The sequence below is a fragment of the Typopeltis vanoorti genome, chromosome 4 (assembly GCF_054136105.1).
Source record: "Typopeltis vanoorti isolate ZY-2024b chromosome 4, IOZ_Tvanoo_1.0, whole genome shotgun sequence".
NCBI lineage: Eukaryota > Metazoa > Arthropoda > Arachnida > Uropygi > Thelyphonidae > Typopeltis > Typopeltis vanoorti.
This window is the reverse complement of record NC_143552.1, coordinates 98862545-98874719: the sequence shown is the minus strand read 5'-3', so window position 1 is coordinate 98874719 and position 12175 is coordinate 98862545. Positions and strand designations below refer to the sequence as shown.

At 36.3% G+C, this 12175-nt stretch overlaps 1 protein-coding gene across 4 annotated transcripts in view; it reads right to left on the bottom strand.

The window, feature by feature from the left end:
- LOC150107542 (DNA ligase 3-like) overlaps positions 1–12175 on the bottom strand; it is a 505727-nt gene that overhangs the window by 258022 nt on the left and 235530 nt on the right. For all 4 annotated transcript variants that reach the window (XM_090391370.1, XM_090391373.1, XM_090391372.1 and 1 more), the window contains one exon: positions 5157–5236. In XM_090391370.1, the coding sequence (XP_090247496.1) occupies positions 5157–5236 (80 nt within the window). The remainder of the gene's footprint in view (positions 1–5156; positions 5237–12175) is intronic.

Genomic DNA, 12175 nt, shown 5'->3' with positions numbered 1-12175 from the left:
AAACATAACTGGTAATTAGTTTACGGAATTAACAACGCATATAAAGTATTTTAATTAAAGGTAACTTTAATGAATAACTTCTATATTTCGGCAATGTCACATTGCCATCTTCGGGAACATAAAGATATGGTATGTGCACTCAGGAACTAACATATATCTCAGCCCTATTTCAGTTCACAATGAACTCAGGCTATTTCGTTTGGCAAGGAAAGTTCTACAAACCGATAGAGGGGACAGCCATGGGTTCACCACTTTCCCCACCCTTGGCCAATTTCTTTATGGAGACATTTGAAGAGAAAGCCTTAAACTCCGCCCCACAAAAACCCACTATTTGGCTTCGTTATGTGGATGATGTGTTTGCTATTTGGCCACATGGCTCAGACACACTCCACTCCTTCCTAACACACTTAAACAACCAACACCCAAGAGTCCAGTTCACCTTAGAAAAAGAGGAAAACAACACCCTCCCCTTCCTAGACACTTTAATCACCCACCAGCTTGATGGATCTTTGGTTTTCTCTGTTTACAGAAAACCCACCCACACTGGCAGATACATTCACCAGCAATCCCCCCCCTCTCACAACAATATGGGGTGATAAAAACACTATATAACAGGGCAAAATTAATCTGCTCAGATGACAAGGCCCTGACTATTGAACTAAACCACATCCTCAACACTTTCTTAGCCAATGGCTATAACCCCAAAAAAATCCAAAAAATACTAAAACCTGTAAACCACAACCCCCCTCCCCCCCCCTCCACAATAAAGATTACACCAAGTCTATCACCATCCCTACATCCAGGGCACCTCTGAAAAAATAACCAATATCCTCAAAAAATATGACCTTACTTCCTGTTACAGACCATATAAAAAGTTGGCATCCCTTATCCGCTCTACCAAAGACCAACCACTTCCCCTAGACCTACCTGGTGTATACCAGGTCCCTTGCAGCTGCAAATTGTCCTACTTTGGCCAAACAGGCAGAACAACAAATATCAGGATTTCAGAACACCAAGGCTACATCCGGTTTCACCAGTACAGCCGCTCTGGGCTGGCAGACCATGCCTTAGATACCCACCATAAAATTCGTTGGAAGAAAACAAAAATAATCCATCGCAGCAAGTTTAAATACGAAAGATTATTCAAAGAATCTTCAGCAGCTCTAAAAAACGTTCCTAACCTCAACAAATTTGGGTGCATGAAACTGCCCCAAATTTGGGAGACTTTCATTATGAGAACTTCAGCCCAACTGCCAAGACTACCAAATTAGCCCGCAAGAGGGCACCATTAGGACTTTAGGAACAATATTAGTTTCTTGCTTTCTTCCTCATTTGCTTTGTGTTAGTTCCTGAGTGCACATACCATATCTTTATGTTCCCGAAGATGGCAATGTGACATTGCCGAAATATAGAAGTTATTCATTAAAGTTACCTTTAATTAAAATACTTTATATGCGTTGTTAATTCCGTAAACTAATTACCAGTTATGTCTAACCAACGTATAAGTCTTACTACTAGAACTTCTAAACATAGTTCTACCAATTTCTCCATCTGTCTGAAGTATGGTTTACCGTATCGCAAAGAATCTTATAAACACCAGGATATTTGAGATTATTGTGTTTAGTTTTAAGGAAATATAACATGAAGATGTTCTTCACACCCCTTCCAAAACTACGTTCAATCTTAAATCGTCCTAAAATTAAACACAATAATCTCGAATATTCTAGTGTTTATAAGATTCTTTGCAACTGCGGTAAACCATACTTTGGACAGACAGAGAAATCAATAGAAGTACATTTAGAAGAACATCAATGAGACATCAACTACAGCAGAACTCGTGCCAGTGCCTTGTCTCCTATTTTCAGCTAATTCAAATGAAGAAAACCTTCAACATCAGGTACTCTGGGATAGAACTGACAATATTCATAACAGTTGTGATGAGATAGATTGAAAAATTATAGAATCTAAGGAAATAATACTCAACCCCATCCATATTAACAACAATCTAAGCTATAGCCTACTGGACTCTCACAGCTCTACTATTCAATACTGGCGTGCTCGAGATCTCATGTGCATGCATATGCAAAATAACACAACCAGAGTTTGTTCTTCTTTTTTAAACTGTAAGCTGTAATCGCTACAGTTTGTTTACATTATTATGATAGCATTTACATAGTTTTATTATCATTTTCTTTAATATAATTACTCAAAGGTGCACCATGACCTTAAACTGGCTCTGTAAATGATAACAGCTTACAGCATATCTTTCCTTTTCGAGAAAAATGGAGTCATTTTCAAAATAGACGTGTATTCAATAACTGAAACACCTCGTCTTCTGAATTAGTTTAGATAAAATGTTTACTTATATATATATATATCATATCTGGATGGTGTCTAAGTGCATAGAAAAATAGTGAATTGTTTGCAGAATAAATATTCTTAAATATGGTGCCTTTTTCCCTAAACCAACCTATTTTAGTTTTGTAAATATTAATATTCCATCAACAGAACCTGTAGTATCTAAGTAAGAAAGAATATTTACAACTTTTTAAGATGAAACAGAAATTAGAAAACTTACCAATCAATAAAATATTACTTTCACTGTATAAGAATAAAAAATATTACGAAAATCTGATTAAAATCTAAATAAATAATGCAATGCAAGATAAATTTTTGAAATTTATCTTGCATTGCATTTACTTTTCTTATATCAGTAACAATACAAAATTGTTTAAATTTTCTGGTAAATAACATTTTCAGCGAATTTTTTCTGTGATGAATTTTCCTGGAATGAATTGTCCATGCAACAGCACCTGGCTCTGTTCTTTTCAGGGATGAAGCTTTTAGTCTTGTCCAGAAGTCAGCTGGAGTTTGTGCATGACACATCTGCAGTGGAGGCCTGTGGAGCTCAGTGGAAGTGGTGCTTGCATTCTCTGCGCTTGGCCACACAAAGATAGACTTACAAGTTTGAGTCTAGTTGCCGACTGGAGAAACTTCTTCTAAGCCTTTCTTCGACCGGTTCCCGGGTTAGTTGATCTCTGGCACAGACAAGTGGGTTTTTTCTCCTGGAAACTGGGATTTTTCACCCCATAAACTCAAGAAAATTGACCGTAGAACCCACATTAGTTCAGATGGTAACATATCCTGTTAGAGTTAGGTACCAAGAGATGGTAGCACTTGTTTGCTCATCTCTTCATTGATGCACCTATAATTAGTAATAGACATGAGCCAGCTATCTCTGATTGGCTACTGTGGAGATTGAACTGCCCACTCAGTCTCCAAAAGCTAGATAGGGTTTAAAGGCCTCGCCTATTCCTTATAAGGGAATAAAAGGCATTAGCTTATTATTATTATTTACATATGAGTGGCAATTGTTAATGCAGTTGTTATCTGCTTTTCCAAGTTCGCAACTGCATTGTCAATTTTTTTCCTTTGAGTCAATATAGTTAGAACTGGGCAAAACATTCATGTACAGCAATCACTAGATTTGTCCAGTTGATGGTTGGAAGAGCTTAGGTCATCCATCACGCTTATTTGGTATTGGCTAGGTGGCCAGTAGTTGTAAACTAGACAAAAATAAATATTTTTTATTTGATAAAAAATAACTTCCTCAACCATGGTACAGCACTATTAATAATTTTGTGGAATTCTTATCGACTTATTGGGACATATCATTTAAAAAAAAGTGGGGGGGGGGCAAGTAAATTCACAGAACCTGTCAGGTTCCTCAGCTTTTTTCTGAATTAAATCTGAGCTGGTTTACAAGTACAAAATCTGGGACTCTGGTCTTTTATCAATGTCTGGAGTGATTATTGGTCTCTCAAAGCTCAACCAGTTAGTTGGGCCATTTCATCCACAAAAATTCATAGAAACTTCTGAACTGCACAAATGCCTACTTGAAATCTAAGTTTTCCCACTGATGATCATCCATTTGGAGTAGAAAGCAATCATTTGGGTGATTTAAATTACATCACTCACAATAAGCCTAAAAAATCTGGCATAGTACAGCATGGTATACTAGCCATAGCATACTCTGGTTCAATATATGCCTGTTACATCAGTGTCAGTTAGAGCAGCTGTTTAAAGAGGATGCTAAAGCACTTCTACACAACACAAAATTAAACTGGAATGAGTGTCTATCCATTGCAAAGATTTGAGACAGTATTATCCTGATAAATGGCAAGCAGTAATTCCCCCTTTTGTTCCTTGTTTTTGTCAGTTTCATTTAATTATGTAATTTTATTATTATTTTATTCATTTTATTTTGTAACCACCAACAGTATTGGTGGCACTCTAGCATTTGCTCAGATCTGTAAAACAGAAAAAACATTCCATTGTTTGTGTCTCACCATGAATTTTTACTGTACACTGAAAAATAACACGCTAGTTTCAGACTGAAATATCTGCAAATAATATAATAATTATTACTTAAATATAAAGAGCCAACAGGCTTCATTTCGGCAATATAAACATTAATTAAATTAAGAGGATATTAGATCCCACATTGTTTTAAAAGCGAATAAGAAACTCAAAGATTGGAATCAGAGAGTTTCATGCCGAATATAGTATAAAAAACTATAAAAGTATCGGCGAATACTAGCGTGAGCTAAATGCAAGTAGTCCTAGAACGTAGTACAAACACAGGCAACTCATTGCAAAGGTGGGTAAAGTTCTGATCGCTATTCTTGGTATTTTCCATAATGTAAAAACACATTTCCTAGGAAATGTATGCTGTTATTACATTATGGTGGGAGGTCACTACCCAGACTGGTTTCAGCCTTTATTGAGGCTTCATCAGTAAGTAGCCTAGACAAAATTTGGTCTAGCTACTCACTGATTGGGGGAATCGAGACGCAGCTGATTATCTCTTGTTCAAATCAACACTCACATATTACATGGATAGTACTCTGTCAATGCTAAGTATAGGTAGTCTCTGCTTCTCTGATGTAAAGAGATTTCCCTACTACATGATCTGTCAGAATTTTGTTGAGTTATGCTTTACAATTTAATTTTATCCTTTGATAAAATGGATGTGTGTGTGGGGGGGGGGACTATGATATCTCTTTAGATAAAATAAAATAAAAATTCTGAAAACTTTTGGGTCATCCTTATATGTTATCAAGATCATTAAGAAAATCAGCTGTGAATATACTTACATATTAATTAAATTCTGGCCATTGTAGTGAATACAGTCAAATATATAAAGGCATACAGAGGCATCTTTAAATGCTGATTTCTGAAAAAAAGTGGTTGAAATATCATATTCATATATAGAGGTAGGCAATAAAAACAGAGAGAAAGAGATTAATTATTCAATTAACTAAGACAGTTCTTATTTAGCCAAGTGGTGGATTGTAACAGAAGTATAACAATCTCAGAATTTCAAGTGGAGTGGCCTGCCTGATTCATTTATGTTTATTTAGTTAGCATGGAAAAAATGAAGGATTTCTTGATTTGGAAAGACATAAAGTCCAGTAACCTGCTATGAATATTAAAAAAAAAAAAAAAACATTCATAGGCAGCAGCAACTGAGAGAGGGGAATAGTAGTAATTAAGAAGACGGCAACAGCACTCAAATAAAATTATCAATGAATATGATTTTTTTTTTTTTCGGGTGCATAAATTATTAGGCTGAAGAAAAGTGTGATGAGAAATACTTGTAACTAGCAGTCAAAATATGGTTATCTCTATATATGTTAGTCCTGTCTCTCAATATCCATAGCTTATGGATATTGAGGGACATTATTTCAACTTAATTCTAGCCATTCAACCCAGAATTAAGTTGAAATGGTGAAGTATATGGTTTCAGGTACTGGTAGAATCAGAACAGGCATGTTTTAGATAAAAAAAATAAATAAATGTTCTGGAAGGAAGGAGATGATATGGAATATTGGTAAATGATATGGGACATATCCTAAATGGGAGAGCCTCAATAGCTCAGAGCTAGTAATAACAATTCTACATGATATCAGCTAACTCACATGCAGTGGAAAAGCTCTAATAGATGTTCTTTGCATCCTAAACATAATTTGAACCTAGGTCTTTCTGATTATTCTGCATGAGATAAGCTAACCAACTCACTTGCACTTGAAAAGTGCTAATGAAAATTCTTCACATCCTAAAGATTAGGTATTTGCCAACAGAGGACACCATCACTACCCACTGAGCTATAGAGACTCTACATACAGTCTCTATAGCTCCCTCTTTTCAGAAAGTTTTATGGTTGTTATTATTATTTTTTCAAAAGCATGCTTATTCTAATTTAATTAATGCCAATATTATAGATTGGGTTTATTCTCCTGATGTTTATGTTTGGTTTCTATGTTGTGAGTAGATAATTCAGAGGTTTCTTTATATTTTAGCAGTTCTTCTCCTTAGATTTTTTGGCACTTTAGGGAAGAGGAGAAGGGGTGCAGGGCATTTCAGTTTACATTGAGTAATACTATGCATGTTTCTTATCTTATGTAAAAAAAAAAATTTGTGAATTACAGCCATCCCCATATCCTTCTTTAGTATCAAAAACAAAAAAAATTCACAAACCCAAAAAACATATCAAGTTTGTTCATAACATGGAAATTAAACAAAACCTGAGTTGAACAGCAACCACTGGTTGTTCACATCACTTTTCTTCTGAAATCTCTGGCTATGAAAATGGATCCAAACTTCATTAACCTCAGGCATCTCTATATTACCCATTCAACATCATGCTAATCCCATTTTACAAAACACTGCAAACTGCAAGAGCACATTAGTATTCTCAGTGGACTAAATCCTGAATTCAGGAAGACTGCTAGAGAAACCATTTCGAATCTCCACTAAGTAGGATGATGGTCTCACTATGCAATCACTCGCATAAGCATCTAAATCATAGCGGGATTTGAATCCATATCGAAAAGAGAACATGGAATCAAATCTAAAAGTGACTGAGGCTTTTTATGCCAATTTCAATTCCTGATCAGTATTCCATACCATTCATTACTTCTTTCACTCAAGTAACCTGCTCTCATACTTTTTTAATCAATATACATGCTATCAAATTAATTTCTACATATATAAAAAATATACGTGAATCAGAAGAAGTTCTCACCATTACCTTTATCTCTTGTATCAAAATTTCACATTTTTCAAAAATTATCATAAAATATCTAACAATTTTTGAGATATAGAGAATATGCACAATAACACTTTTTTTTTTTTCTTTCAAGCAGTGACCGCTTTTCCACCAGTTGGTGACAATGACCATGCCATTCTGACCTGGGAATTACAACTATATTGATGTTCCAATCAGGGTAGATTATATGCTGAAATACAAATCTGGAAATTATGACCCCCCTCATATAGAAATAGGTGGGCATACAAAATATACTTTGCAAGGAACAGCATGGGTTTATTAGAGGGAGGTCATTTGAGCAATTTATTCATATTTTATAATAATGTTACAACTGAGTTAGATAAAGGGAATGATACACTATGATACTGTTGGACATGTAGTATACTATCAAATGCCTTGGCATTTGATAGTATACTACATGTCCATTTGATAGGATACTACATGTCTAACAGTATCATAGGTCGCTGCATAAACAACCTATGATACATTTATAGGTTGTTGCATAAACCAGAGAATAATGGTCTGGAATAAAAACAATTAGCTTGGATAAGTGGGTTGTTGTTGAACAGGCATCAGAAAGTCACGTATGAGGGAAGTGAATCTGCCAGATTTAAAGTGACGAGTCGTGTGCCCAGGGATCAGTCCTTGGACCACTGGTGTTTACATTAATGATATTAGAAAGAGACTGACAGGAGATCTTCAGTTGTTTGCTGATGATGCAATGATTGACAGGACAATCAGAGATTCTAATGATATACAACATTTACAGGATGATTTGAATGGGCTAGAAGTGTGAGCAAATGATGTTGGTGGGATCCTGCATGGAGTAACTGACAAGGCTAGCAACCTTGGAGTTATGGCAGATAGAAAGTTCAGAGGTCACATAACAAAAATTATAATTTCAACTAAGAGGATAATTGCAATGTTGAAACAAACACTGAGATGTAAGGATATGGAAGTCACTATGCCTCTTCACAAGGCCTTGATAAGACCATGCCTGGACTACTGTGAGCAGATTTGGTCTCCTGGATTCCAAAGGACAATGAAAATGTGAAAAGGCTGCACAAGAAGAGTTATAAAGATAATATCAGGATTATGGAATGTAGATTACGAGGATAGATTAAGAGTATGTGGACTGTAGACACTGGTAGACAGAAGAAAGAGTGATATGATAGAGGTCTATAAACTTTTGAGTGGGAGTTACATGATATTGGTTGATAAAATTTTTCATTATTTTGAAGATGATGGGGAGAGGGCAAGGGGACAGTCATGTGAGTTAAGATTGTGTGCAGTTAAGAAAGGGGTAAGAGCTAGATTTTTCTTTCACAGAACCATGAGTGAGTGAGTGGAACTGTTTGCCTGTTGAAGCAGTGAGTGCATCTAGTACAAATAAGATTAAGAGAAGGTTATGACAGCTGGTATGGGTAATGTATGGCCTTCCACAATGAGACCTTAACTCCTTGGAGGTCTAATTGCTGCTTCAGATCCTTCTTAACATGTTCACACTGGAATGTCTCATGTTTACTGGCATGAAATAAGGAGACAAGACAGTCTGGAGTGAACACGTTAAATGTATTTTGTACATACAGTTGGCTTCAATACAGCAGAATGATAACAAACTCAATCATTATACAAACTTCCAAAACATTAACCCAACCCTGCAGGCAAAATGCTACCATAAAAGAAATTCGCTACAATATACTATTTGTGTCATCCCTCTGAGTGTGCTATAGTGAGAGTTAAATTAAATTTATACATATATACACTGCTTGGAAAGAAGTCAACTTCCTGTAAAAATAAATATACTATGCAATATTTACAAGAAGTTGTACAAAAAAAATTACAAAAAAAACCCATTAATATCATTGTCATATTTTAAATTTATACATGCATATATATATATATATACACACACACACACACACACACACACACATATACACTGCTTGGAAAGAAGTCAACAAACATCAAACACCGTAGTGTGAGGAACAAACAACCATGGCACCCACCTTAATAAGATGTAGGCCCTCCTTTCAATGAAATGACTGCAGCAATCCTATGAGGCATACTTTCCACAAGCATATGATAGCAATCAATGGAAATTTTAGACCATTCTTCCATAGGCATGTAACAAAGTCATGGGTTGTTGTGAGATAGACATCCAATACTCTAGTTCATCCAATAGATGTTTAATAGGATTGAGATCATGACTCTGTGGAGGCCAGTACATTGTGGTGACGTTATGTCCACAAACCATGCAGTTACAGCAGCAGCCTTATGACACAGTGCATCATCTTGCTGAAAGAGAGAATGGCCAGTTCCATACAAATGCCATGAAGCAGGAAGCATTGCATTGTCCAGAATGTTCAGATACCTCCTGAAGTTCAATGTTTGTGGTGCCAGAGACAGAGGTCTGAGGTCAAACTAGAAAAAACATGACCATGCCATCTCACTGCTGCCTCCAAATTTCATAGTTGGGGTTACGCAATCTGGTAAGAGACATCAATCCGGCATCTGCCACGCCTATCCACAACCATCCATCTTCGGTAGAAGATGTAGTGTGATTTTTCACTCCATAACACAGCTTTCCAAGCTTCTACATCCCACTGTATGTACATGCTCTTTGCACCACAGAAGATGACAATGCATGTTGGTTTGGGTAAGGTGGGACTTGCATATTGAGGTCCTACCATGGAAATCCATTTGTGAGCCTAAGTTCTGAATGTTTTTGTGCAGAATCGTGTTCCAGTTGATGCCCAGAACTCCGCATTCAACATACCAGTTGACAAATGGCAGTTTTCACATATTATCCTTCATAGCACCCTACAGTCACATAATCATATTTGGTGAGTGTGGTATGAGGGTGGTCTGAAAAGTTCTCAGCCTCGACCACAGATGGCAACACTATCAGCAAGATATTTTACTCTAACTTGGTATATCTGTCATAAGCATCCATGTGAAATTGCAAGTCATTCTATCAAGTATTTTTACTAAATAGCCACGATAATACATCGTAGTAAATTCAAATACGCAAGGCATTTCATGGAATCAGCCCTAAGAAACAATCCAACTTCAACAAATTTGGTTGCATGAGACTGCCCCAAATTTGGGAAACCTACATCAGAAGACTTTCAGTCCAATCACCCAAGAACAGCAACATTGCCAGCTGGAGACACCATCAAGACTTTTAGGAGAAAGAATAGCTTCCTGCTTCGTCCTCATTTACTGTTTGTTGTGCTTGCGTGCACGTGTCTTGTTTTTTAGTTCCTGTGAAAATGGCAAAGTGACGCTGCTGAAATATTGGAAGTGTATTAAAATTTATTTTAATGTATATCCTAGTATACGTTGTAATTTCCTTAAGCTATTTAGTAAAAATGCATAACCAACGTCTAAGCCTTTCCACGAGAATTCTATCAAGTAGTTTGTTTTATACATCTGTCTGAAGCAAAAATGTTGTCTGTATCCCTTGAAATGGACAAAATTGAGTATCGTACGATTATAAAATTCTTTATAAAAAAGGTTTAATGCCAAAAGAAATTCATTCAAAATTCATAAAAGTTTATGGGCACTCTTCCCCTTTATTTTCGACAATTAAGAAATGGGCTGCTGAGTTTGGATATCCTTCACAGGGATCTCTTCATGGCTGTACCAGCCATGAAGAGATCCCTGTGAAGAGATCCCTGTGAAGGATATCCAAAAAGTGTAAAGTGTAACAACCCAGAAATCATTGATCAAGTGCACGATATGGTATTGGATGACCGGCGAGTCAAAGTACGTGAAATTGCTGAGACTATAGGCATTTCAAATATATGTTTAGGATATATTTTGCATAAAGAATTGAAAATAAAAAGCTTTGTGCAAAATGGGTGCTGCACTTGCTCACCACAGATCAAAAACACCTTTGCATGAAAATCTCTGAACAGTGCTTGGAGTGTTTTAACAAGAATAAAACTGATTTTGTGCATTGATTTATTACTATGGATGAGACTTGGATTTACCATTACACATCAGAATCCAAACAGCTGTCTTACAGTGGACAAAAGCCAGTTGTTCAGCACCAAAGAAGAAAAAGTCGGTTCCATCAGCAGGAAAGGTCATGGCATCAGAGTTTTGGGATGCTAAAGGCATTTTGTTTTTTTATTAATTATATCGAAAAGGGTAAAACAATAACCGGGGAATATTATTCTGATCTTTTAACCAGAATAGATAAAAAAATTCGAGAGAAAAGACTCGGTTTGCAGAAGAAAAAAAAACATCTTTCATCACGATAATGCACCTGCCCACAAAGGTGTTTTGGCAATGAGAAAATTAAGGGATCTGCACTATGAATTCTTGGATTTGTTTACTCATGGGTAAACAAATAGAGGGGACAGCCATGGGTACCCAGTACCCATGGCTGTCCCCTCTATTTGTTTGTAGAATTTTCCTTACCAAACAAAATGCCAGAGTTCATGGTGAACTGAAACAGTGTTGAGATATCGAGAGGAAAAAGTTAATAATAATGGCAAATACCTGTTGGATTTCTGCTCAGGTCATGGATTGGTTATTACTAACACCATGTTCCAACATAAAAATGTGCACAAATTCACATGGAGAGAAGAGGCAAGGAATAAAAAAAAAGTCTCATTGACTATGTTATTGTTGATAGTGATGTTTTCTCCCTGGTGCAGGACACCAGAGTGTACAGAGGATTTGAAATTAAAAGTGATCACTATTTGGTCTTGAGCAGGATAAAATTGAATTTTGTATTGAAAAGAATAACATGTAAGAAAGTTTTAAAGTGAATTAAAGTTGAGCAGCTCTCAGATGTGAACTGTAGACTAAAATACACAAAGATTATTGAAGAAAAAATGACAGAGTTTGAGAACAGGAACTAAACCTTGAAGATTCAGTGGCAAGCCTTGAAGAAAACCCAGATTGATTCAGGCAGAGAGGCATGTGGTGAGGTTGTCTGCAAGGATAGAAAAATCAGAACTCCATGGTGGACACAGGAAGTTAAAGAGGCAGTGAAGGAAAAAAAGAACGCATATCAAAAGTTCCTGGCAAATAAGTCAGCTTGTGCTC